The sequence below is a fragment of the Canis lupus genome, chromosome 21 (genome assembly GCF_048164855.1).
Source record: "Canis lupus baileyi chromosome 21, mCanLup2.hap1, whole genome shotgun sequence".
In the NCBI taxonomy this organism is placed as follows: Eukaryota; Metazoa; Chordata; class Mammalia; order Carnivora; family Canidae; genus Canis; species Canis lupus.
This window is the reverse complement of record NC_132858.1, coordinates 38,966,662-38,992,499: the sequence shown is the minus strand read 5'-3', so window position 1 is coordinate 38,992,499 and position 25,838 is coordinate 38,966,662. Positions and strand designations below refer to the sequence as shown.

At 38.4% G+C, this 25,838-nt stretch overlaps 1 protein-coding gene and 1 long non-coding RNA gene across 15 annotated transcripts in view; both read right to left on the bottom strand.

The window, feature by feature from the left end:
- GSAP (gamma-secretase activating protein) overlaps nt 1-25,838 on the bottom strand; it is an 85,858-nt gene that overhangs the window by 50,445 nt on the left and 9,575 nt on the right. For 12 of the 14 annotated variants that reach the window (XR_012014153.1, XR_012014154.1, XR_012014150.1 and 9 more), the window contains exons 2-12: nt 23,440-23,516; nt 22,227-22,283; nt 20,139-20,208; nt 19,782-19,835; nt 13,423-13,511; nt 9,731-9,800; nt 8,532-8,581; nt 5,366-5,470; nt 4,705-4,764; nt 3,714-3,757; nt 2,618-2,703 (exon numbers count right to left, since the gene is read on the bottom strand). Coding sequence is in view for 9 of the 14 variants with exons in the window: in XM_072791433.1 (XP_072647534.1) it covers nt 2,618-2,703; nt 3,714-3,757; nt 4,705-4,764; nt 5,366-5,470; nt 8,532-8,581; nt 9,731-9,800; nt 13,423-13,511; nt 19,782-19,835; nt 20,139-20,208; nt 22,227-22,283; nt 23,440-23,516 (762 nt within the window). In the remaining 5 variants the exon portion in view is untranslated. Of the gene's footprint in view, nt 1-2,617; nt 2,704-3,713; nt 3,758-4,704; nt 4,765-5,365; nt 5,471-8,256; nt 8,317-8,531; nt 8,582-9,730; nt 9,801-13,422; nt 13,512-19,781; nt 19,836-20,138; nt 20,209-22,226; nt 22,284-23,439; nt 23,517-25,838 lie in introns of those variants that run through there. The other 2 variants (XM_072791441.1, XM_072791442.1) reach the window with 2 other exon arrangements.
- Nucleotides 16,257-18,597, bottom strand: LOC140613043 (uncharacterized). Its single transcript, XR_012014158.1, has 2 exons — nt 18,278-18,597; nt 16,257-16,476 (listed from the first exon to the last, which is right to left on the bottom strand). It is a non-coding gene; the product is annotated as an uncharacterized lncRNA (long non-coding RNA).

Genomic DNA, 25,838 nt, shown 5'->3' with positions numbered 1-25,838 from the left:
ATGCCAAACTACAGTCTTAAAAACTTCCACATTTATTCATGTCCAGTCCCAACCTTTCTTCTAAGTCCCAGATCTCTTAGTTAACATGTCCAAAAAACCCCTCACAATCTCCATTCCAAAGACCCACCCAAGCCTCTATACCTTAGTACATGGCACCACTATTCACCCAGTTGCTTATGCCAGAAGCCTGAGAACCGTTCCTTTCCAGCTAAACAACAGCAAGTCTTCTCAGTTCTATCTCCAAATGCATCTCAAACCCATCTAGTTACCACCTCTGCCACCTGTCCCAGTTCAGGCCATCCTCCACCCAAATGTATGACAACTTCATCCTATCCGCTCACCTCCCCACTTTTTCTCTTGCCTCTTCCAATCCATTCTTCACACAGCAGCCAGTAATCTTCTAAAAATACACATCTAATCACATCACTGCCTGCTTAAAACACTTCAGTGAAGGGGCATCAAGGAGTGCCACGTGAAAAGTTGTTGCGGAAAGGGCAGTCATGTGATGCCAAAGCAATAATTCACAGATCACTCACGCAGAGATTAAAATGTACCTTTTCAAGAGAGATTGACGGTGGTTACCATGTAACTAAATGACCAAACTTAGCATCATAAATAGTTAAGACATCCTGACATCCTGACATTACGTGCCTCCGGATCTGGTGCAAATAAATTTCACAATATCACCCATGACATATTCTGATGAAAAAATTTTAACCTATGTGTAATGGTGCCTTTCAGCCTAACTACCAATATACAGAGAATGTGGAGGAGAGAGGAAGAAGTTAAATACTTTCACAGGGAAACAATCAGACAAATCCAGAATGCAGGACATTCCACAAGGTAATTGGCTTGGACTCTTCAAAATATCATTGCTGTGAAAGAAAAACAAAGTGGGTAGGGAGTAGGGGTAGGGAAGTGATCTACATTAAAACAGATGACAAAGACATAATAACCAGATACAATACATGAGTTTTGATGGGATCCTGACTTGAGAAGTTATACACATGCATACATTTATCATTTATATACAAATACACGTAGAGACATATATAGCACATATGCATACATATATACACATATAGAAATCTATACATATAGAGGAATTTTTTGAAATAATTATGGAAATTTGAATATGAAATAATTACTGATTAGTGTGATTAATAATGGAACTGAGGTTATGTAAAAGAGTGCCCTTGACCTAAGGAGATACATGCTAAATTATTTAGCCGTAAAGTGTCAAGATGTCTGCAACTTACTTTTGAATGATGTAGTCAAAAGGAAGAATATGGACCTATGTGTGGAGAATATGATCAAGCAGATAGTGTAAATTATATGGTTAAGTAAAAGGTACATGAATGTTCATTCTGTTCTTGAACTTTTCTGTAATGCTTGAGCATTCTCAAAATTTTAAAACAACAACAACAACAAAAGAAAGCCCTTTTAATGACTTTAGGATTCTGATGATGAAATATAAACTCTTTCATGATCTGCAAGGCCCTATGTAACCTGACACACGCCTACTTTTCAGCTCTCCCCCAATCCTGGTCTTCTCCTGCTTGCTCACTCTAGTTCAATCACACTGTTCTTAGTTCATATACACCCTCCAAGTCTCAAGTGAAACATCACTTCCTTCCCTAAACTCCCCAAAACTGGTTTATGGAGGAACTTTGGCCTGAGAGAGAATGGAAACAATATGTTGGATTATGAAGTGAGGTGGGAAAGGGGACAATTTTTAGGACTAAGACTGAATGGGATACAATAAGAACAACAGGGACACACTGGCTGAACTAGAACATATTTGAAGATACTATCATTTTCCATTAAACCTTCATTACATATATGCTCATGACTTCCCAACTCCTACAATTTCTCAAGATTCTATTGAAACATATGTGTGCATTTATTTAATGTCTAAACTCCAAACAGTAACCTTTGTACTAATAAAAATTAGGTCAGTTTTGCTCATCATTGTTATCTCCAATACTTAGCACACAGTAAATCTCCATAAACATTGGCTTAGTGAATACCACAGAATTTGGCTTTAAAGGGATACAGCTTTATTCCAAGTGCTACTTAACTCCGTGGTAAGTGTCCACTCAAGCTAGTGTATTTAAAAAGGCTATTAGATGTAGTAATTAGAATTGACTGTTTAGATGATTACAGTATACTAATAACTTTATGTCAAGCTTTGACTGTCAGCTCATAAGTTATAGAATGGTTCTTAGCGCAGCTAGGTACATAGGTTTAGAACTCAAATACATCAGTAAGCCTGACACAAAAAGCATCCCCATAATTGTACACCATTTGTTAAAAGATGGAGCAGGTGAGAAAATGTAGATCAATTACATATGAATCTATCCCCTCTTATCAAAAAACACAAATAACTATTAGAACAATAACCCTGCTGACTGTGGCTTCTCTCATACAGACAGCGTATATATAAAATTGCAGTGGAGAAGATAATTTGGTATATAAACAGTCATCTGATCATTTATGTAAGATTGTGGCTCTATTACATTTTAAGATATATATAAGATATAGCTAAACAATGACTAAATTTTTCATAGAACTCAAGTACAATTGAATAAATTGATAAATACAATCCTGGTTTTACCTGTATGGTTGGTAAAAACGCACAGGGTCAGGTGTTTGGATAGGTTCCCTTGGTCTTGAAGATCATCACATCCAAAGTTTACAAGTCTAAGAACATAAAGGACAAGACACTGAATGCATTTAAAAATTAGTTCCCTCTTTCACTTAATGCAGTGAGCAATGCATAATTGACCATGTTGTACACTTGAAACTAATTTAACATTGTATGTCAACCACAGTTTAATAAGAATTTTTTTAAATGAAAAATAAAGTTCCCTCATAAAGGACAGTAACCACTATAACATACCCAACAGAAGTAGAGACTGGTCCCTGAGAAATTTAAGTAGATAATGTGTTTGTTTGTCTGTTTAAAAGTTCTATAAAACGATAATAAAAAAAATACATCAATGGCATGGCTGTGGCAATAGAGAAAAAATATATAACAACAAGTTGAAGGTAATAAAATTTTTTCTGTATATATGATTTCAAAATATGCACAACTGAGTGTTTATATACGATGAAATAAAGCTACTGAAATGTAGAATAATTTTGGATTATTATTACTCTAATTCAAGAAGACTTTCGTTTCTTCTGTGCACTAGTGGGCTTGTGTCTATTATTTTTCAAAAATGTTCATTTTTTTTACTATACATAAAACAGTCTGGGAGAAGAAAAGCTTACTTTTGTAAAGGTGTAAAAAGGAAAACAAACAATAAGGCAACAGACACAGCTGAGCTACAAGTGGATTGACTGCAACATCCTCTTTGTGGCAACAAGAGAAGGATTTTGATGTTTGATTCTAAATGTAGTCCTAATTCATCAACTCCTTTTGTTGAAGCAAAGGGAGAAGAACATTTCCACAGATCAAAATAAATGGAAACATCCTACAGAAATAAATGACTACGAAAATCAATATGATTGACTTTACATGAAAAATCCTGTGTTTGTGCTTGATAAAGTTGTTTACATTCCCTATTGAGGACAGGAATATAAAAGGTCACAAACACACACGGAATATCAAATTGTCCTTATATCTGCATGCCATAGATTAGGTATAAATATAATCATTCTGCCCATAAGTATGTATACAAATTAACAATAATCTATGAGTAACTTACTCAAATCCCGAGGCACTTAATGTTATATCCAAGGGTGCTTCAAACTGTCAAAAAATCATGAGAACACAAACCAAAAAAAAAAATAACATTAATTTAGTGACGATAGTTCTGAAACTCAGAGCAAGCCTGACCACGCTGTGCTTGCCTATTGATGAAAAAGAATCCTTTTAACCATCATTATTTTTAGACATTATCCCCTAAATCCACAGCACAGGAAGTCCATTGAGAATATTCTAGAGTTTACATATTATCATAAGCTTGGTGTAGATTTATTTCTTAAAGAGCTAATACTTGACAAACTGCCTCAGATGTGAATATCATAAATGGTTGTATAACAAGCCAATCAGTAGGGGTACACTTTTACAAGACACAAATGACCATGTACAGAGAGAAGGACTGGGTGTCTTTAGAATAAGTTATTAAAAAAAAAAAAAGGGCGGGAGGAGTAAATGAAATTCTTGTAATAGTATGATATCAATGTATATTAGACATCAATATTAATCCTAGTGAAGAATAATATTTTCTTCACCATAGGTAAAGACATTTATGATTCCTCACAAGACTAGCATCCCAAATGGCTTTGCCAAGAGTGATGCTAGATATTTACTAATTAAACTATACACTCTCATTGATGTTTTATCCTACACTCAAATCCACCATCCTCGCAAGTCTTTTGGGGTCAAATGACTTGTAACCACTTAAAGCTATCTACCATAGGCCATACCTATTACTTCTACAGGTCCTCACTCATGCATGGTTTTTTCTAATGAGAGGCATTCAGTTAGCAGAAATTTCCTCTGTGCTCTTCTACCTACATGTTAATTGTGTGTGTTATAGAGTTAAAGCCTTGAGACGATAAGAACTATGTTACTTGCTCATACAAGTGACTAATGTAACAAGAATGCTAAAATGCTGTTTCTGATAACAGCTCTCTTTAAAAGGAGGCCATGTGTTATAAAATTTCCTACAGCCCAACATTCTCTGGACTTACCATTAAGTTAAACTTCTCGTTAGCAGAAAACTGGATGCATTTTAAGATACTCCTTGATTTCTAAAAGAGAAAACAGAGTAAGTGAAAATTACAAAAAAGAAAAAAAATTACAAAGGGGCACTTGGCTGTCTCAGGTGATAGAACATGCAACTCTTGATCTTGTCAGTTTGAACCTCACATTGGGTTTAGAGATTACTTAAAGAAATAAAATCTTTAAAAGAAAGATCAACTGGGTAGCCTGGGTGGCTCAGTTGGTTGAGCATCCGAATCTTGGTTTTGGCTCAGGTCATGCTCTCCAGGTCATGGGATCAAGCCCCACGTTGGGCTCTGTGCTCAGTGCAGAGTCTGCTGGAGATTATCCCTCTCCCTGTCCCTCTGCCCCTTCCCTGCCCATGTGCATGCACGTACATGCTCTCTAAATAAATAAATAACATCTTTTAAAAACAATAAAAATAAAAGAACAAAAACATTAGTATAAAAAAAGAAATAAAATAAAAAAAGAAAAGGAAGCAACTAAGAGGCAAACAGTAATGAAAACCTTTCATATTTTTAATAAACCTTCATTGACTGTCCCCATCAATGAAAATGCAGTATTTAATAAATTGTAATAATGGTAATGTCAAAATTAAACTGTAAAGGAGGCCAGTGGACTAGTTTTTACCTTCAGGACAATGTAGTATAATCTCTGCTCTGACATATCCCATTGAGCCCAAACAAAATCCTCAGCTACTCTCTCTCTTGGGAGATGGCCAGAGTCTCTAAGTACCTAGAGAGGCAAAGAGATGTTAGTGATAAGCCACTATTTCAAAGGAGAATATATCTGGATTCATTATTTTACATATTATATCTTTATAATACATACAAATATTTCTACAGTTTATTTTTGGCAGTCCCCTGCCCCCAACACATGCACATGGAAAGTCTTCCCAGAAAAGATTTAAGGCATTATTTAATCACTTGCTCTTCCCAAAGACTCTATGATGAACTATATTATTCTTGTCCCTGTTAGCCAGGCAGGCTAGAGCTGTTGAAGGCAAGGCCACACCAACTACAAATCAACACCAAGGCCAAAGAGAAGATTCATTCTTCCCATTCTGTACATAACCCACTCAGGTATCTGCAGACAGAAAGGCTTTACCACCAAAGACAGCAGCTGTAATGATGAGGAAAAACTAGGCCTGAGGCTGGGGCTGGGGAGCACTGGGCAATGAGCCCAGATCTGCCATAGCTATTCGTGTGTCTTTGGTCATGCTTCTTACCCCTATGTCTTCCACAATGAGTATGGTGATACTGTCCATCCTTCAAGACTCAACTTAGGCACTGTCTCCTGCACAAAGCCTCCCTCACCTCCTTCCAAGGCAAAGCTCCCCACCTCTGTATTCCTATGGTACTTTGGCATACTTCTATTACAGTTACATTTAACTAAAGCCATAGGTCTACCCCAATGAGTATGCCTTCTCCTACAATACCTTTATATTCTCAACTTAAATTCTCAACAAGAGTCTAAACTTTGGGCAACACATGTTTCCATTTTTCTGAAGTTTGTTAAATTAGAATAGATTTGGGGACTCTCAGATAAAGGTATATACATGATCATCAGAATGTGGCAACCCAGATTCACATCTCAGTTTTGTCCGTCTCTAGAGTTCTGTCACCCCTGTGAGCCTTGCTTGTTGTACTCTCAGTAAACAGGAGGATAATTATAATTCTGCCTACCTACCCTACCACAGATGTCATGAATGCATGGGATGGAAGGGAATGGACAGGGCCAGTAGTCAGAAAAGTCAGGCCAGAAAGGAAGGCCTTAAGAAGCTATCATCTAAGCCCTTAAGAATAAGGCCAGTGGGGGCACCTGGGGGGCTCAGTCGATTAGGCACCTGACTCTTGGTTTCAGCTCAGGTCATGATCTCAGGGTCCTGGGATCAACTCCCACACCTGCTCTGCACTCAGTGGGGAGTCTGCTTGAGGATTTCTCTCCCTCTCCTTCTGTTCCTCCCCTGCATGTGTGCGCACTCTCTCTCAAGTAAATAAATAAGTCTTAAAAAAAAAAAAGAAGAAGAAAGGCGATGATGCTTCAGAGAAGGGCAAACTAGGATGAAGGCGTGTGAGGTTACACTGTGTTGGCTGCTGGCAGATGCTCCCTGCCCTCCCTCTGCAGGGTATCCCAGGGCTTCCAGGCCCCTCTTCTAACCACTATCTACCCATTCGTGGTCTTGTTTAGTTCACTGACCTTGAATTGTTTAGGAGACTCTCTCCTCTAAATGCGCATTGCTGGCTCTGAGATTCTGACTTCATTCTTCCTTCCTGTCCTGACTCTTTGCTGACCACTTGTTCTGTCCATGCCCTGCCATTGTGGCACCATGCCCCTGGTGGCTCGAAGCTCTGGCCACACACTTTCTAGTCACACTTTTCCAGCCAGGCCTCTTGATTTGAGTCTTTCAATCAGAGATATAAAACTAATAAATGCATTTTTCCATTTCAATGTTGCTCACTTAAATTTAAAATTAAAATCTTCAGAGAAGGATTATTTTGATGCAAACTAAATATTGAAGGAAATGATTTTTAATATCAATAATAGATTATGATCTTACACAAGTTGTCAAGAAAAAAAGATAACACAATAGAAAAATAGACAAGGATGTAACTAAGCAATTTTCAGAAAAACAAATTCACACAGCCAATAATATTAATGGACATGCAAACTAAAATAATGTTATCAACTTAACACTCATCAAACTGGAAATCTTTTTTAAAAAGGCAAATGCACCAATGACTGGTATGGATAGAGGGAAAGGGAACTCTTACTCTTATGCATTGTTTGTACAACAGTGAATTGTTACAAGGTTTTTTGGAAAGCAATCTAGCAAAATATGTTGAGATATATTAAATGCATATACCCACTAACCCAATTATCCATCCCTGAGGACTTAGCCCAAAGAAATAATGTGTATCAAATATGTAAAGCTATTTAAAAAAAAACTATTAAAATTGTGTACATCCATACCAGGGACTATTATGTACTTCTAAAAAGAATGAATTGATCTATTCTGGTTGACTTGGAGGTAATGCCACAAAGCTGAATGAGGAAGGAGTGGATAATAAACCCCTGGGTGCATCAGGGGTGGGGACGGCAGATACACAGGTTTGGAGAAATGCATGAAAGGATACCTAATAGGCTGTAGACAAAAGTCAGAGGTTTTGAAAAGACAAGGGAGAAGTGGAATGCAAGTGAAAAGAAAAGAAGAAAAGAAAAGAAGAAAAAGGAAAAGAAAAGAAAGTAAAGAAAAGAGAGGAAAGACAGGGAAAAAAGGAAAGGAACTATATAAAAAAAGGAACTATATAAACTCCCAGTATATACATTATGATCCCATTTATTCTCTGTAGGTATAAAAATTAGAGGAAAAAAACTTCATCTCTATCTGAAAACCTGTAGCGATAGCCCTGGTGTACTAAGTAAAAAGTAAAAACAAAAATGGCCAATCAATATATATATATATATATTATGTTTCTATTTTGGTAAAAACGACTGAATCCGTGTTTATGTGCACTAACCTTGTGGAAGTGTGTATGAGCTAGGGAAAGAGTCCCACAAGGCTGTCATGAGTTATCTCAGGAGACTGAGACTGAGACTGGAGAGCGAAGTCAAGAGAAAAGAAATAATTAACTCCTTCATATGTCTATATTATTTCTCTGCTTCAACAACAAGACATCAAATAAAGAAAGCAGTCTTTCTCTATAACATTACTCTATCCTTAACAGTCTTGAAATGTTACTCTGTGGGGAAAAAAAACAACAACTCTGAAGCAAAAGAGATTTCAAATATTTACCACTTTATTTCCGTCTTCTTGGATGACGTGGATATGAAATTTTTCAATATCTTTTAAAAGAGAAATGATAGACAGTTTAGCCTTTATGAAAATCATTTAAAAATCACTTTTTACACCTCACAATGGTGAACCTTTATTTATAAAAGCAATGCAGAGTAATCAACTGGCTGGAAAAATAGTAATATCACAGATAGCAATTCATAATATAAGTGCAAAACAAAACCCACTTTTCTCCAGCCTCCCTCCACAGTCTACCACTAATCCAGCATTTACTCTGCTCATCAATATCAACAATACGTGCAGCATTCAAGCCTTCTGCTCCCCTTAATATTGGCCTTCCCTGCATCATCAGCCTTATTTGGAGCACACAGAGGTTCATTTGGCAGGGTTTATCTCAAAACACTTCTTGTATAAAAATATTGGGTAGAAACCCTGATATTTTTACAAGGGTCAATTTCACAATAAGAAAACCCAAAACAATTTAAGCTGATTTGTAAGGTGGATCCCTTTCTCTCAGTAAGCGATCTAGATGTGGCCATACTTAACCTTTTGCCAGTTCTAGTTACAAAAATGTGAGATAGATCATTGGTCATGAGCATAGGAACTGAACACAAACCTAATAACCCCCCCAAGGTCTGTCCTTGCCATTATGAATCAGCAGTTTCATTTTGTAATATGAAAGATGGCTTACTAGATATGATCTGCCAGTGGATTTTGTCCTTTTTCTGCCACCCTTCCCACTCAAAAGTGTAAACTTCATTACAGAATGTCCCACTCTTATTTGCCTCTACCTGAATTTGACCATGTATGTGTCCTCGAATTGTGCCATCAAATTCTTCTGGCTTCTAATACCTTTCCTTTTCTCTATCCAAGGTGCCAGACATCTTAAAGAAGGATGAACTAAAGAAGGTAAAAATGACCTCCACAACTGTACTACACTCTACCATGTGACAAAAGTGGAAATCTATGTATATAGGAGCCAGCCCATCATTCCCAGGATGGGGAAACAGAGCAGAGCCTAAGGGAAGACGTGGGGGCAGACGGAAAAGCCCTTCCACAGGAGTGCTAGGTCTTAGGTGGACATCAAAGGTCAGTTGCACTGGTGAGTGGACATCTAGAAGATTCAGTCAAGTCCCATACTTCACCAAGAAATGTGCCCTTCATGAAGTTCACATAGACCACCTAAAAGATATACTTACATTTCTCTTCTGAAATCAGTAACAGATGGTTCTCTGGAGGAGGGTGACTTTCCACTTGGGGGTAGAGAAACTGTAAAGAGGAAATTCACAAAATCATAAGCAACAACCTTGCTTACACAAATATTCCAAAAGTGTCTGATCACTGTACTATATCACTATATACCATAGAAGGTAGGTACTCAGAACCACAGAATAGGTTAGATAAATCACATACATACACACATTGCAGATGGAAACAAGGAGGAAAAAGAATACTTTTAGGAGCCGATTTTTCTGGGGGGAAATTCATGACAGGTCCAACATAATTAATTTAAACAGTAAGGCTAAAGCATAAGCTATTTCTAGAGATGGTGCTTCCTATTTTGGAATACATGATTCTGAATCCACTCAGAAACAATATAAACAACACCTGTACAGAAAGTTCTATTTCACATGCACAAAAAAAGTGATCAATACATCTGTTATGCAACTAAACCTAGTATTTAATTTGTGAACCAAGCAAATGTATGCTCTACAACTTCCAAATTCCCGCATCCAAGAGACAAAGCACAACGTAAAGCGGGACTTTCCAAGAAGAACAATGACTCACAATGTGGCATGTGGTGGAGGATTTGCAAGCCTCAAATAATAGAATGACTGCACTGGGAAGAAAAGGCTTGATCCACCCCACTCCTTATCTGTGCTCTCCCTTATGTGCCAGCCCACAGGACAAAGCAGCCAGCCAGAAACACAGGCCTGGCGCTATGAGCTGTGACAATGAGGGAAAAGAGGTCATGAGATGACTCCAGTGACTTAATTCTTTCATCATCAAAAGGGTACCTATAAATCAGCAGTTTTGTTTTGTAACATGAAAAGACAGCTTACTAGATAAGAGCCACCAGTGAATTTTGGTTTTTCCCTCTAAACTTCAAAGCATTACGAAAGAACATAATCCTTTTATGTCCCTACTTTAGAGTTGGCAGCCTCTCTAAAGACTACGAAAAATTTTGACAAAATAGGTTACCTGGTGTCTAACTTTTCATAAAAGTGAAATGAAACAGGACTGCTAATGAAAAATGAAAACAGGACTGATAAATTTTTTAAATTGTTTGTTGTAAGTTTTCCTTTTTGGAATCGAAAATCAAAACACTACCATAAACTTCAAAATTATAAAATAGATAGCAGTGCAGAATTCAGCTATGAAAGTAATATAGAACTTGGGATGTCCTGATTTGTGAAACTGCACATCAAACAGGAAACTGTGTCCTGGGGTTGAGGAGAAGCAAAGGGGAGTGGCACCATACTGATAATGGAAGAGCAAACAGTGCCTCAAAATAAGGAGATGCTCCTACGGAAGACGATTTGGCCTCCCTTGGGACTCCAGAGGTGGCCAAGGCATGCTTGCTTAGAACTGGGACCTGGAGGAAGGTGCTGAAGAGTCCTAAACCTTTGCCGGGTCTTGTGTGGCACTCAGTGGGAACGTGATTTCAAAAGTTCCATTTAGGTGGTGATGGTTTTCCTTTCTATGACGAGGCAGCCCTAGAGCAAAGCCTGGAAGTAAGACTATAAACAGACAGGCTTCAGACACACTCTATAAAAGCGTGTGAGATTTGGTTTTGTTTTTGCGGTGTCAGTAGAAATCTATATAGATTACAACATATTAGGGCAACACTGATCTTCACAAATATGGAGCTAGACTTTGGTTATTAATATTCATAGTTGGAAGATATACACTATAGGTGGATATCTGGAACAATTTGGAAGATGCAGGTCATGCTGGTAGGCAAGTTTCAAAAGTACCAGATTGGGATCCAAACCCCAGCCAGTACTGTCTCGCCAAAGTTCCTCTATGAAGGAGGTCAAGGCCGCACACACAGCCTTGTAGAAATGTACTACTGGAGATCACCATGAATGTTTTGGTAAGAAAAGGGAGACAGACTGCAGGCAAGACTAAACTCAGTGGACAGTGAATGGCATTTCTGTGAAGGGGAGCAGGAGGGGGAGAGGGAGGTGGGAGTTTGCCCTTGGTGGAGGTTTGCAGGATTTTTCTCTCCCCCGGGGCAGAGGTATGAGGAGCAAGGGGCAGAGCTAGGAACAGAGATGGGTCCACAAGACAAGTACAGGTTTTACTTCATTTGGGTGGGGGACTTTCCCTTTGGCCTAGGAAAGCAGTCATGCATCATGTACTATTAATTTTTTCAAGTGGAGACAAAATTTGCATAAGAGAAAAATCACCTTTTTAACTATTTTAAAATAGTCAATTCAGCAGTTGTTAATATATTCACAATGTTGTGTAACCACATACTCATAAAAACTCATTCCTTCCTTATGTTCTAATTAATTCCCTTTAGCTGTCCCAATCTTTCCATAATGTCTCCATTGCCTACACAGCCCTGGGTGGAGACGCTAAGGAAGCCAGAATAGGCCAGAAAAGGGAAGTATGATGTGTCCCACAGTCACCCCTGTACTGATGACAGTGTAAACACAGCAGCTTCCTGGGGGAGGGGGAGGGCAGCCTAGGAGCTCCACTCCAGGCCCTGCCTATAAGCAGGGGGCAGATGGGAGAGAGGCCCCTCTCCTGACACTCTGCAAGCGGAGATCCTCTCCGTAGGCTCAAGGCTGGGAGTAGGTGGGGGGAACAAGAAGCAGATAGTTCAGATTCCACAAGGAAGTTATGCTACAGCGCTGCAGGAACATGTAACAGTCAGGTGTCCCCTGTGGCAGGCATATTCTACGGATCACCACAAACAGCATGCACTGAATTCTGAACCACTGCTCCCGGGGGAAATACGAGGCCGGGCTCCTGCATGGTCATGACATTTGTAGCAACCAATGAATACATAGCTTTGCTTTTGTGTGTTCCTATTTAAAGACATCTTATTTAATAAATATTGTTGAGCCGTTAGCATTGAGCTCATGGTCAACCGCGCCAGAAACTCATGCCTGAAGGAAGCTTATCTCACCCACATATTTTCTCTACAACCACATTGCTGCCTTCTTGTGCTGAAGCACACCAGACAGCACTTGGGAACTATGCACGGGGAACATTTTAAATAGTGCAATCACCAATGAGGAGCCCCAAACATGTGAGAATTAAGGCACTAAACAACCTCTGTTTACAGTGTGAGCAGTGAACCCTGAAGGCAGTGTCAGTCACCCTTGTTGAACCTCAGCTGAGTGACGAATTTTTCACCACTGTGCACACGGCTGCAGATGACTTTAAAAGCACCGTGAGAATCAACTTTGGTTTACAAATAGATTTCAGTGCGTAGTACAATTCACAAACTCTGAGTGTGCAGGTAATGAAGACGGACTATGGTCCACCTGCACTATACATACAGCGCTTCTGTATCCTTCCCTGGAGTTGATAAATTCAGGGATTAAGCCATTTATTCATATTTACTCTGTCAACTAAAGCAATACATTAAATAAACCATTTTTTAGACTTACCTGATATGTGTCGAGAGTCAGCATTTTATCAAGTAAGAATATTACATTATGATCAGAAAACCCGTTTATAATGGAGACAGAGTAGCTAGGTTGAGTTTTAATTTCCATGTTTCCAGCCAAACCCGTTTCCCAGAGTGCTTTGAGGATTAAATGTGATAATGGGTGTGAAAACACTTTATAAGCACCTTTGCCTCTAGGTTTCACACCTTTTGATTAGTGAGATGAGTGATAACCACATCGTGCTCCTGCTCCTGCTCGCTTACCTGCACCCAAATAGAGCTATCCACCGCTTTTAGAACCTTCACATTGTTAACAGGGTGGATTTCAACCAACAAAGTTAAGCACTTTGATCCTACAAAGGAAAGGAGGCTTTTAGTAAAGGAGGCCAGAATGTCATTCGTTATCTTCTCCACCTATGTCTGTACTTTGAAAACATAAATATGTTACCTATTGTATTAGTTATTCCAAGAGGAAAAGTAATTTTCTTAAAATTTTCTTTGGCAGTTCTTAAAACCCTTGACAAAAGAAGAAAACCTCACAAAGTTGAAATCAATAGGCGCAGAGTGAGAAGCGAGTTCCTGACCATTCCTCAGCCACTTAGCACAGCCTCACAGGCCCTCTGGGCTCCTAAGTCTAAGCAAACACGACTCCATTCACTACCACTCCAGTTCTGCAGCACATGAATGAATATCACTTGTGGATGAAAATATAAAGATATTTCTGGCGGATGAACATGCTCCAGTACACGGACCCTATTAAGAGGACAGGGCTTCCCTCTGGAATGGTGGCAGAGCTGCGTGGATAAAGACCCACTTATTTCCTCAGTGTCACATTGCAGCAAATGACATAAAAGATAGCAATTAGGAGGAAGTCCTTGGACACAGGCTACAATGGGATTACCACAGAGATCCACATTTAGACCAAGAGTTCCCCTCCCCCAAGATTAAACCTCAAAAAAGGAGTTGCCTTAAAGCTGAGTTCTTGCAGAGTCTAATATTCTCAGGTGCTTTCTCTATGACTTTATTTTGAGTAATAATGTACAATTTTCAGGACAGCACAGCATTGAATCAATGCCAATTTTCACTATTTAAGAAATTAAACTGACAGAAAATAAAGGCAAAAAATGTAAAACAATTCCTACCATATGGCCTTACAATTACAAGCACTGGATATCTCTGTAAACATGCCTTTTAAATATTACTGAAAAAGCAAGACAGCGAGTTACTACGTGGGATCCCAAAGATATAAGGATGGAACAAATGAAGATCAAATATTGTTTGGTCAATGATACTTGTAGCTTATGATAAAAATCCCAGTGATTGTATATCAGTTCAAAAGGGCTATACTTGTTTAACTGGGATAGAGGTAAAGGTGAGGAGCTTTGTGAATCTGCTAGATAACTAAAAAAAAAAAAAAAAAAAAAAAAAGGGGCTCTAGAAAATAAGAAAGACGTTGGTGTTGAAGTGTTTGGGTGGCTCAGTCAGTTGAGCATCTGACTCTTGGTTTTGCTTTGGCTCAGGTTATAGTCTCAGGGTCCTGAGGTTGACCCCTGCATTGTGCTCCAGGCTCAGGGGGGGAGTCTGCTTGAGATTCTTTCCCCTTTCCTCTCCCTCCCCCTCTGCTCCTTCCCCCACTTATGTGTGCTGTCTTTCTCACAAATAAATAAAATCTTGCTACCCCATAACCCAGCAATTGCACTACAGGGTATTTACCCAAAGATTCAGATGTAGTGAAAGGACAGGACACCTGCACCCCAATGTTCATAGCAGCAATGTCCACAATAGCCAAACTGTGGAAGGAGCCTCGGTGTCCTTTGACAGATGAGTGGATAAAGAAGATGTGGTGCACATATATACAGTGGAATATTAGCCTCAGAAAGGATGAATACCTTCCCATTTATATCAATGTGGATGGAACTGGAGGGTATTATGTTGAGTAAAATAAGTCAACTGCAGAAAGACAACTATCATATGGTTTCACTCATATGTGGAATATAAGAAATAGTGAAAGGGGCCTTAAGGGAAAGGAGAGAAACTGAATGGGGAAAAATTAGAGAGGAAGACAAACCATGAGAGACTCCTAACTCTGGGAAACAAATAAAGGATTACAGAAGGGGAGGTTGGTGGGATGATGAGTAACTGGGTAACAGGCACTAAGCAGGGCACTTGATGGGATGAGCACTGGATGTTATACTATATGTTGACAAATTGAATTTAAATTTAAAAAAATCTTTTAAAAAAAGACATTAGTGTCAGGTGGCCTGGGTGGCTCAGTGGTTTAGCGCTGCCTTCAGCCCAGGGCATGATCCTGGAGACCCGGGATGGAGTCCCATGTTGGGCTCCCTGTATGGAGCCTGCTTCTCCTTCTGCTTGTGTCTCTGCCTCTCTCTCTCTCTCTCCTGTGTATTCTCATGAATAAATAAATAAAATCTTTAAGAAGGAAGGAAGGAAGGAAGGAAGGAAGGAAGGAAGGAAGGAAGGAAGGAAGGCATTAGTGTCAAAGAGACTTAAGAAAAATAGAAATGCTTTGTGAAATGTAAGAATGAGAAAAAAAGCAATTTTCCTTATTACGTTATTTTACATTAAGTGTGTATAATTAAATTAATATACTAAGTAGTACAAGCTGACATTGGCTATTTTATGTCTTGCTCTAAAAGTTTACATTTTCCAATTTGGGGGAAAAACTTTTTAGGGGCTAGGTGGGGAATCTTCTCCTTAGAAAAGTAAAGAATCACTTTACTCATATGTGGACTTTTTGGCAGTAAATTTGATAACCAGCTATCAGCTAAATCCACTTGACTTTAAAATGGGACACAAGGACACAAGCCATCTTCCTACACTAATTCTTTCCTTTATAGAGGCATCCTGGACAATTAACTAATATAATAAGCATAATGATAAGAGTAACCGTGCAAACAGGCATTTCTCTCAGTAACATATCATGTGATTTCATGGTGTAACATGACATACTCTGGATTAGGATTCTAGAGATGTCAGTTTTGGTTTACACTCTGCTACTAACCTAATACACATTTTTCAGAAAGGACAATGCATTCCTAGGCTTCTATGCCTTGTTACTAAAGAAAAAAACAAAAACTAAAGAATCAGATCATTTATCTAGTCAGTTTCAGTCATGAAATCTCATGATTCTATGGAGTGCTTAAAGTCGTCTTCAGAAGTTAGAGAATCCAGATGTCAGGGGTGCCTGGGAGGGCATCGCTGTAGGGTAAGGCAGGTCCAGGCAGGATGTGGATATCACAGAAAGTAGAGACAGCAGGAACAGAAGTGACAACTTGGATGGATCTTGAAGGCATTGCACTAAGTGAAATCAGAGAAAGACAAATACTGTATCATCTTTCCTACGTGTGGACTCCCAGAAAGAAAAAAAAAACCCATGCTCATAAATACAGAAAACAAATTGGCAATCATAAGAGATGAGGGTTGGAGAATGGGAGAAACAAGGGAACAGTTTTATTTTTTTAGTTTAAATAAATTGAACAAATATTAAAAACAAAAGCACAGGGATTAGCATGGCATTGGCAGGGTGGGCAGGTAGACACTGGGCAAAGGAATCTGGTCTGAGCCAGGTGAAGACACATGTTGTGAATGATGACAAAGTTAGAAGAGTCCAGCAGTGCCTAGTTCTGAAGCAGCTCTGGTTACTGGAGCTCTTGAAGCAAACCACAGCGCCACAGAGCAGCTGCAGGACTTCACTATAATGGTACAGGGAGTCTCAGAAGAGTCTCAGTGGCAGAGGGGCCCAACACAGGTGGCCACCCCAACAGCTGCCCAGCGGGGATCTACTGTGACCTGCAGCAAATGCAACTCCAGAGGGGAGGGAGAAGAGGCAGCTAGATCCGGTCCTCTCCTCTTCCTTTTCCTCTTCCCCTCCCTCCTCTCCTCTTCCTCTTCCCCCTCCTCCCCTTTCATCTCCTCCTTCTCCCTCTCTTAAGTAAGCTCTATACACAGCATAGGACTTGAACTCACAACCCTGAGATCAGGAGTTACATGCTCTACTGACTGAGCTGCCCAGACATCCCCCCTTTTACTGTTTTCTAAACAAAATATTAATCTGCCATGGCCAAAGCCAAGAAGAGAAGCACTATTGATAAAAACTGTGTTGGCAAGTGTGTGGACCAAAAAGCCTATCTTGTTCATATGAAAGATGTTACAGTTTACTTGCAACGGAAAAATCTCTTCATAAGCAATAGAGTGTGAAATAATACCTCCAGGCAAACTACATTTTATAATCGAATGGCTTATCAGGTCATTCATGGGCAGATAAAATAAGGCTTTCCAAGACATTTGTTCGAAGAATAAAACACCATAATGGATTCTACAGTGCTTTCTGGTCACATCACTTCTGAAATCTTAACTGAACACAGGCCTTGTAGGGTCTCCACGGATCTAGGTGTACTTCAGGCCTGTCTTCCTCTGGCCTCAGTTCATACCACTCTGCTCTGCCCCCTTTTCATTCGGCCTCCTCACTATCCTTGATCAGCGAGTCCACCTAGTACACTCTGGCCTCAGGACCTTTGTGCTGGCTGTTGTTACTGTCAGAAATGTGCTTTCCCCCCAGTCGCGGGCTTGCTCCCTCCCTTCTTTCAGATATCTGTTTTTTTTTTTTTTTTTTAAAGATTTATTTATTTATGATAGAGAAAGAGAGAGAGAGAGAGAGAGAGAGAGAGGCAGAGACACAGGAGGAGGGAGAAGCAGGCTCCATGCCGGGAGCCTGACGTGGGACTCCATCCCAGGACTCCAGGATCGTGCCCTGGGCCAAAGGCAGACGCTAAACCGCTGAGCCATCCAGGGATCCCTAGATCTCTGTTTAAATGCTCCCCACATAGTGCTTCCTAGGATCATTCCTCAAATAAACTAATTGCATTCAAATGCCTGCCTCAGGCTCTACTTAGAGGGAAAATGCAAACTAAGATGAGAAGTAATCTCAGGGGACTGGATCACTTTAGCCCTGAGTGGCATGAGGAAGCAGGAGAGCGTTGAAACAGGAAGAATCCACCAGTAAGGGGACCTTATCAAATTTATGACCACCTTGGGACTAGAGCTGCATGGAGCACACCTCAGAATGGTCCATTTCAGGGATGGAAAGGGGAGTATTTACCCCTCAGCTCCCTGGCCCCTCCATGGTCATGGCTTGTCCTATTGGGAATCCTTTCTGACCATACTTCCAGGTGGCACACGTGCAAGTAGTGAAGAGACATTCCCAAGGCGCTGGGCAAAAAAACGAGACGCAGGCAGAGAGGCTGAGTTAAGGCCCTGCCTGTCAAATTAGCTCTGGGCAGATCTGGCTCTTACCGCAGCAGCTGGCATAAAAGGTGAGCTGAGAAGATATAAAACATCAGGAAGCCAATATGATACTTAACAATGTCCATTCTGATATTCTTAAAGATGTGATCAGATAATTTCACTAGAGGTGTATCAAACTTCAAAGACTGAGTAAGCAGACCTGAATAGGATTTTTTTTAAGACGTATTTATTTTAGAGAGAGAGAGAAAGGGAGGAAGAATGTGCAGAGGGGATGGACAGAGGGAGAGGGGGAGCTGCTCAAGCAGACTCTCTGCTGAGCTCGGAGCCTGATGCGGGGCTTGATCTCGTGACCCTGAGATCACAACCTGGGCCAAAACCAAGAGTCAGATACTTAACCGACTGAGCCACCCAGGCACCCCCTGAACAGGATTCAATTTAATAAAAGTTAAAATAAAGTTGGTCTGAACATATATATTTTTGAACATATATTTTATAATGTACATAGTTATCATTTTTCTGCAGCACAATTAGGCATAGTTGGTAAACATCACATAAGGAATATAGGTTCTATTGGGTTTACCAGCATAAGGAATTCCTGAGGCTAAAAGGAGTAAGGGCCAACAAGGCATTTTTAATAAGGGCAATAAGTAGATAAGTAGGCAATAAGGGCAACAAGTAGAATTTTTTAAAAGAATTTGAGCCAACATTTAACAAAATTTTATGTAAAGGTCCACACTTCTCTCAGTAAATTGAAAAACTGGTCCCACAGGGCTTATTACCCTCCACTGAAGATGAGATGATGCCCCATGGCACACCCCACCCACCACCAGCCTCGACAGCTCACCACGAGGGCAACTGCCACACCTGTCTTGCATAACATTTTATCCACAGCGGCATGCAAAGTGCCTGACCCACTCCATGCACTTACTTGTTGAGTTCTGGACAGATGGGGGATATGGAATGTTAAAAAGAAGGAAAGAATATTACAAAGACAATAAATTATAAAGTGGGCTTTGACAAATGAGAATTTTTATTTAGAATTGGTAGATTATTCACAATATATTATGTATCAGTTAACTGCTTACCAGATGTAAGAAAAAAAATGATATTCTTGAAGGAATACCACCCCCTTCCCAGCCTTTTACACCAGCTTCTGATCATAGGGTTCTAGTTTTTCCTCAGTGTTGCTCTGTCTGCAAGTGCTAATTGCTTTCTAATACTTCTATTCACTATTACATTATTTTCTGTACTTTGTTTACTTCAAAAAATAATTTAAAAAACGTTTTCATGCTTGACATGGCCTTTGCCTTTTCATTCTGAGATAAAAGCTATTCATAAAGATGTTTTATGTTTCATACCTGGTTGAAGCTCATTCTTTCTTCCTTCTTTAGCAGAATGAACTAAACTTGCAGCTAATGAAAAAAGAAAAAATAATCCATTAACAAAGAATCCATGCAGTGGCTGATTAGTTTACCACTTTATACCTGAAAAAAGTTAAGGGCTCCAAGAATCTGTCAGTGAATGATTAAGGTAATGCAGAAAAAAAATCTTTTTTTGTAAGTAGACTTTTATATTTTGAAATTAATCTCCCAAGAGCATCTTTTCCCAGAAAATCATTGGTATAGGATAGTCAAATATTGCAAAGGTCCAATACTTTGAAACTCAACAAATGTAGTTTACTTCTTGACATGTAGCAATAAAAGAATTCAACTTACCAAGCAAAGTTCTCTCACTGTTGATAGAGCAACTGATGACGTGCAAGTCTTTCTCAAATGTATAGAGATGCTATTAAAACAAAGTTATTTTTTAATTTGGAGTTTTGTATTAAAGAACAATTTTAGAATTCAAATTCCCAATTAGCTCTGAAACAGGTATCATGGTGGCAAGACATTCTATTAAAGAACCATTAATTAACCAGTTTATCCATACTGAGAAGTTTCAGATTATTTTTTAAGAAAGAAGTTTCCAATTGTAGGCCATAGTTGGCACTGAAGCTTAACCATGAGGCAACATGATCTAGTGGCTAAGAACCTAGACCCTGGAGACAGGCTAGATGTAGGATCAAATTCTGATGATGCCACTTACTAGCTGTGTAACCTTAGACAAGTTATTCATTTTTCTATTCTCTCATCAGTAAAATAAAAATCATAATACCTATTTCATGAAATCCTTAGAAGGATCAAGTCAGATGATCCATACAAAGCACTTATTACAATGTCTGCCACTAATAAGCACTTAGATGTCAGCTATTATAATTATTGAGACAAGTAAAGTTTTAATCAAGTTACTTAACTATGATATCATTAACTATGTCTAAGAGACTATCAAGCCCATCTCCTATAAAACTCATATTCAGAGCCTTGGCAAAGTAATCTTCTGTTTTTACTTGCCCTTTTAATAATTTTCTTGATGTTTGAAGTGTTGCAAGATTCCATTTCCTTATTAAATATTAAAGAAAATGAAAATGGTCATGCAGAAGGAGGATATGATATGCAAATTGAGGAAATGAAGACAATCACAGTTATATTAGGCAAACTCTCTTAGAATACCTTCAGAGGGTAAGAAAAGATGAAGAGTCTTAGACCTCGACAGAGAACAGGTTAAGAAAAAACAACTCATAGCGAGAGTATTAGGAAGGTAATTAGTACTTGCATATTAAAAAAAAAAGCAAAAAAAAATAAAAAATAAAAAATAAAAATAAAAAATAAAAAAAGAAGCACTGAGAACACACTAAAATCCTATGGCCCAAAGTTGATGAAAAGTGTTGAAAAGTCATGAAATGCTTGATTAGAAAAAGTGAACTTTGAGTGAATAAGGAGGCTCTGAATTCATGTGAGACATTTTGGTTTCCTTGGACTCCTGCTCTGAGGCATTCTAATTTACGAGAAGAATCATGGAAGTATACACTTAACTTTTAGTGTTTTACCCTTTTAATTATAAAATAACACATGAACATAGGCTCAGTGTTTAAAACATGAAACACCACCAAATAAAAAGTCAAAGCTCTCCACTATGCTCACCCCATATGAACTCCCTTCCAAAAGGAAACATGTTTGTAATTTACTCGATAGCCTCCAGATCTTTTTTAAACAAGTTTTTAATATATATTTACACATATATATATATGATATAGTTGTCTTAAAACATAAATATATTATTCTGGCAACTTGCTTTTTTCACATAACAGTATATTTTGGAGAACCTTCTGTGTCAGTGTACATTTATAGACTTCTTACTCCCTTAATGTTTGTAAGTTGTTTTTACCTAGACACAAAATGACTCCCTCACATTTGCACCAAGAATTAGATAAGCTTGTCATATAAACCAATGTCCTATGTGGGTGGTGTGGGGAAAAATTAAGAAAAGGAAGCTGAGTTCTATATCTGGATCCTTGAGAAGCAAGAAAAATGAGGGTTAAAGAGAAGCAGAACTCATAACCAGAGGTCATTATGAGATCCTAAACTTCTGGGAGCTCACAAATCTTAGAAGACACTGGACTTCCTACATTCCTACAGAATATTGGATAATTGATTTGAGCCAACTTTGCTTAAATCTCAAAGGATTCAAGTGATATTTTGGTTCAGGAGTCCTTACACTTCATTTACTTATTTATCTTTAAAGATAATGGCATCAAGAGATGGTAAAAGAGAGAAGGCAGGCCAACAAAGAAAAACTAAATTTTTAGAAAATGAAATAAGAATCTGTAACTACAAAAAGGAGGCAGAAAGAAGAAAAAACTCTAAAAGCAATAACTAATGAGTATCTAAGATTTATGTTTTTTTTTTTTGTTTTTTTTTTTTTACCTCATTTTGTCTGGTTCGGCAGTCATATAATCCAAAGGCAACATTTCCCTTATCATCCTTAAAAAAAATTAACCAGATATGTATTATATATCATTGATTAGGAAATTAGGATGTTATTAATCTTAAACCTGCAATAATTCAGTCAATATTACCAATAAGTACTCAGTATTACCAATAAGTACATGCTAAAGGTAGCATGTCAGAAAGGGACCAAACTTATGTCAGCTAGTAATATGGGCTTAAAAAGTGAAATGGATTAAGAGTGTACAGCTCAATCTGGGGACCCTTTCTAGGAGGTAGTAGAACCTAGCAAAGGAGCAAATCTTTCTGTACTTGGGTTTATTTCTTTAAGACAATATATATGATAGAGATTGGGAGTGGCTAAAACAAGTCCATGATATTCCTGTAAATAAAACTTTTTGAATCATATAATTCTTTAAATGCAGCACACATATAGAATACAACTTAAAATTACTTTTTTAAAAAATATTTTATTTATGAAAGTAATCTCTATACCCAACGTGGGGCTCAAACTCACAACCCCAAGATCAAGAGTCCCATGCTCCACCGACTGTGCCAGCCAAGTGCCCCAACTTAAAATAACATTTTAGCAAATAAATAAATAGAATAATACACATATGCAGAGCAAGCTAGCCACTGAAATTATTCTCTCATGTTCCACTATTATAGTAAAGTTATCAGTAAAGCTACATTTTCATTCCTTAGAACACTTAACATTGAAAACAATAATGCCTCAAAAGTCTGAGCATACTGAAGTCTAAACAGATGATGTTGAGGAATTATATTTAATATTTTCTGAGATAAATCCTTACATTTTAATTAGGGTTAAACATCTTTCACTTAGCATTTTTTCCTCTGCAAAATTGAACTGTTCACTTAAAAAATTTGAGCACTGTGTCAGACATTGTATCTGGTTCTTATTTTAAAAAAAGAAACATTAAGACTGAATTTCAATCACCTTATTTAATCTCACAAAATAAAAGAGTCATGTAAAAGGTTAAGTGCCAACAAGTCTTATTCATTACCTCTCAGTAAGATATAGCATAAAATTTTGTAAAAAAAAAAAAAAAAAAACTTAAATGGTTAAAGTAGTAAATTCTATGTTACACATATCTTACACAATAAAAAAAGGACATACCTTATAGTACAAATATTTCTATTTCTTACACAATAAAAAAGAATACAGACATACCTTATACGTATAAATAATATTTCCATTTCTTTCAACATTCAGTATACGTAAGCTCTCATAATTATCTTCTAAAATACCTAAAATGATAATAATAGCAAGTTAATACTTAACAGGGAATTTTTTAAATTTACTTTTAAATTTATTATTTTTTTTAGAGAGAGACCATGTGCGTGAGTAGGGGAGAGGGACAGAGGAAGAGTGAGAGAGAATCTCAAACAGGCTCCACAGCCAGCATGGAGGCCAACCCAGGGCTCAATTTCATGATCTGGGATCATGACCTGAGCTGAAATCAAGAGTTGGATGCTTAATCAACTGAGCCACCCAAGTGCCTCAACAGGGAATGTTTAAAAACATATCTAACAAATATTAGTGGAAAGCCAAGTACGAAAGAACACATACTGATGATTCTGTTATATAGAGTTTTAAAAAAGACAGAACTAATCTATTGTGTCGGAGGTCAGAATAGTAGTGACCTTTAGGAAAGAGGAAAGGATTAGTAATTGGGAGGTATCTCAAAGGAGCCTTCTGAGGTGCTGGTAATGCTGTATGTGTTGGCCATACGATATACCCAACAACACATTTGGCAATAACTCACTGAGCCATACTCTCTTAACCCATATACTTTTCTGTGTGTATGCTATACTTCAATAAATTTTAAGTTATCTATTAGTTTTTGCTCTAAGTATTTTGAAGCTATGTTGTTAGAGGCATAAAAACTTAGAACTGTTATTGCTTCCTGGTGGATTAACCTATCAGGAACTCAGTAGAACTAACTGCCTGGTGTCTGAGTAGTTGATTATTGCAATAAGATAAAACATAACTTACAGTCAAGCCTTTTAACACTTGCTATGATAGTATAAGCAAGAGTCCATACCAGAGAAGGCACCAGCATCACAGTTCATTTCCCCCATGGAATGACATGCTGGTGGAGGGTTCAGGTAGTTCAACAGGGAAGTGGGGAGTCTAACTGCTGAAGAAGCCCTCAACAGAAGGCTCCTGCAGTGGTGTGGTGGTGTGGACTCCGGGGCTCAGAGAGTCCACACCACTGCAGGGAGAGGGAGAAGACCTAAGAGTGGAAAAGTACTGAGTCAAAGTGGAGAAGAAGTATCTTCAAGGTTCCCCCCCTTTTCCTACTGAGGTAGTCTCAGCAGAGGTACTTCAGAAGGTCTCCGTTGATGGCTTTTGATAAAGAGGCCCCTGAATGAAGGCACCTGGGCTGAGAATGCAACCTTGGATATGATGATGTCTAGCCAGGGGGCCCTGAGTCTTGTCTACAACTCCCTTCAGGAACTGCAGTGCACTGGCTATTCACCAAGTCTGGTTTGGGGAGGGTGGCTTTCCCCCATGAGGCCTTCCAGGTAAAGCTTTCGCAATTGCATATGGTTACACCTGAAAAATCACAAATAGCTTTTTAGCCAGGAGCTGGACAAGTTAACCCTTTTATTTACTACAAAATGTCCTTTATCTTTAATAATTCTTTTTGCTTTTAAGTTTACTTTGATATCAGTATAGCAACATCAGCTTTCTTTGGTTAGTGCTTACACAGCTTTTTCCTATTCTTTTATTATTACTCTTCCTGTGTCCTTATATCTAAGATCTGTAGTCTTACAAGCAATATCTTTTATGGGGCGCCTGCGTGGCTCAGTGGTTGAGTGTCTGCCTTTGGCTCAGGTTGTGATCCCAGGATCCTGGGATTGAGTCCTGCATCAGGCTCCCTGAAGGGAGCCTGCTTCACCCTCTGTCTGTGTCTCTGCCTCTCCCTCTCTGTCTCTCACAAATAAATAAATAAAATCTTTAAAAACACACACACACAAGCAATATCCTTTAAAATAGTCTATTTACATTTAATCACTGATATTTTGGATTTTTATCAATTATATTACTATTTATATTCCATGTGACTCAATTGTTTTTTCTTGCCTTCCTCTGGCTTAATCAAAAATCATATTAATTCATTCTCCTACTTATTGTCAATTATACATTCTTTTGCTATTCTTTTATTAGTTACCCTAAAGATTACAATACAAATCCTTATTGTTTTAATATTATATGATGCCAAGAAATGTGAAGCAACTGAAACTCTCATACACTGTTAACAAGAATGTAAATTGGAAAATTTGCAGTAGCTACTGAAGCTGAACATATATGGCTCAGGAATTGTACATATATTGCAACGGATATATGCACATATTTTGACAAATGACACAAATAATTTCTATAGCACTATGATTCATAATAGCCAAACTGGGAACCCAAAATATCCATCAAGGAAAGAATAAATATATTGTGGGATATCCAAACAATGGACTATTGTACAATAATAATGAATAACTTGCTATAATGTACAATATAAATAACTGAGCAAAAGAAGCCCAGGTTGTTCCCCCTCCCAAGAAAGG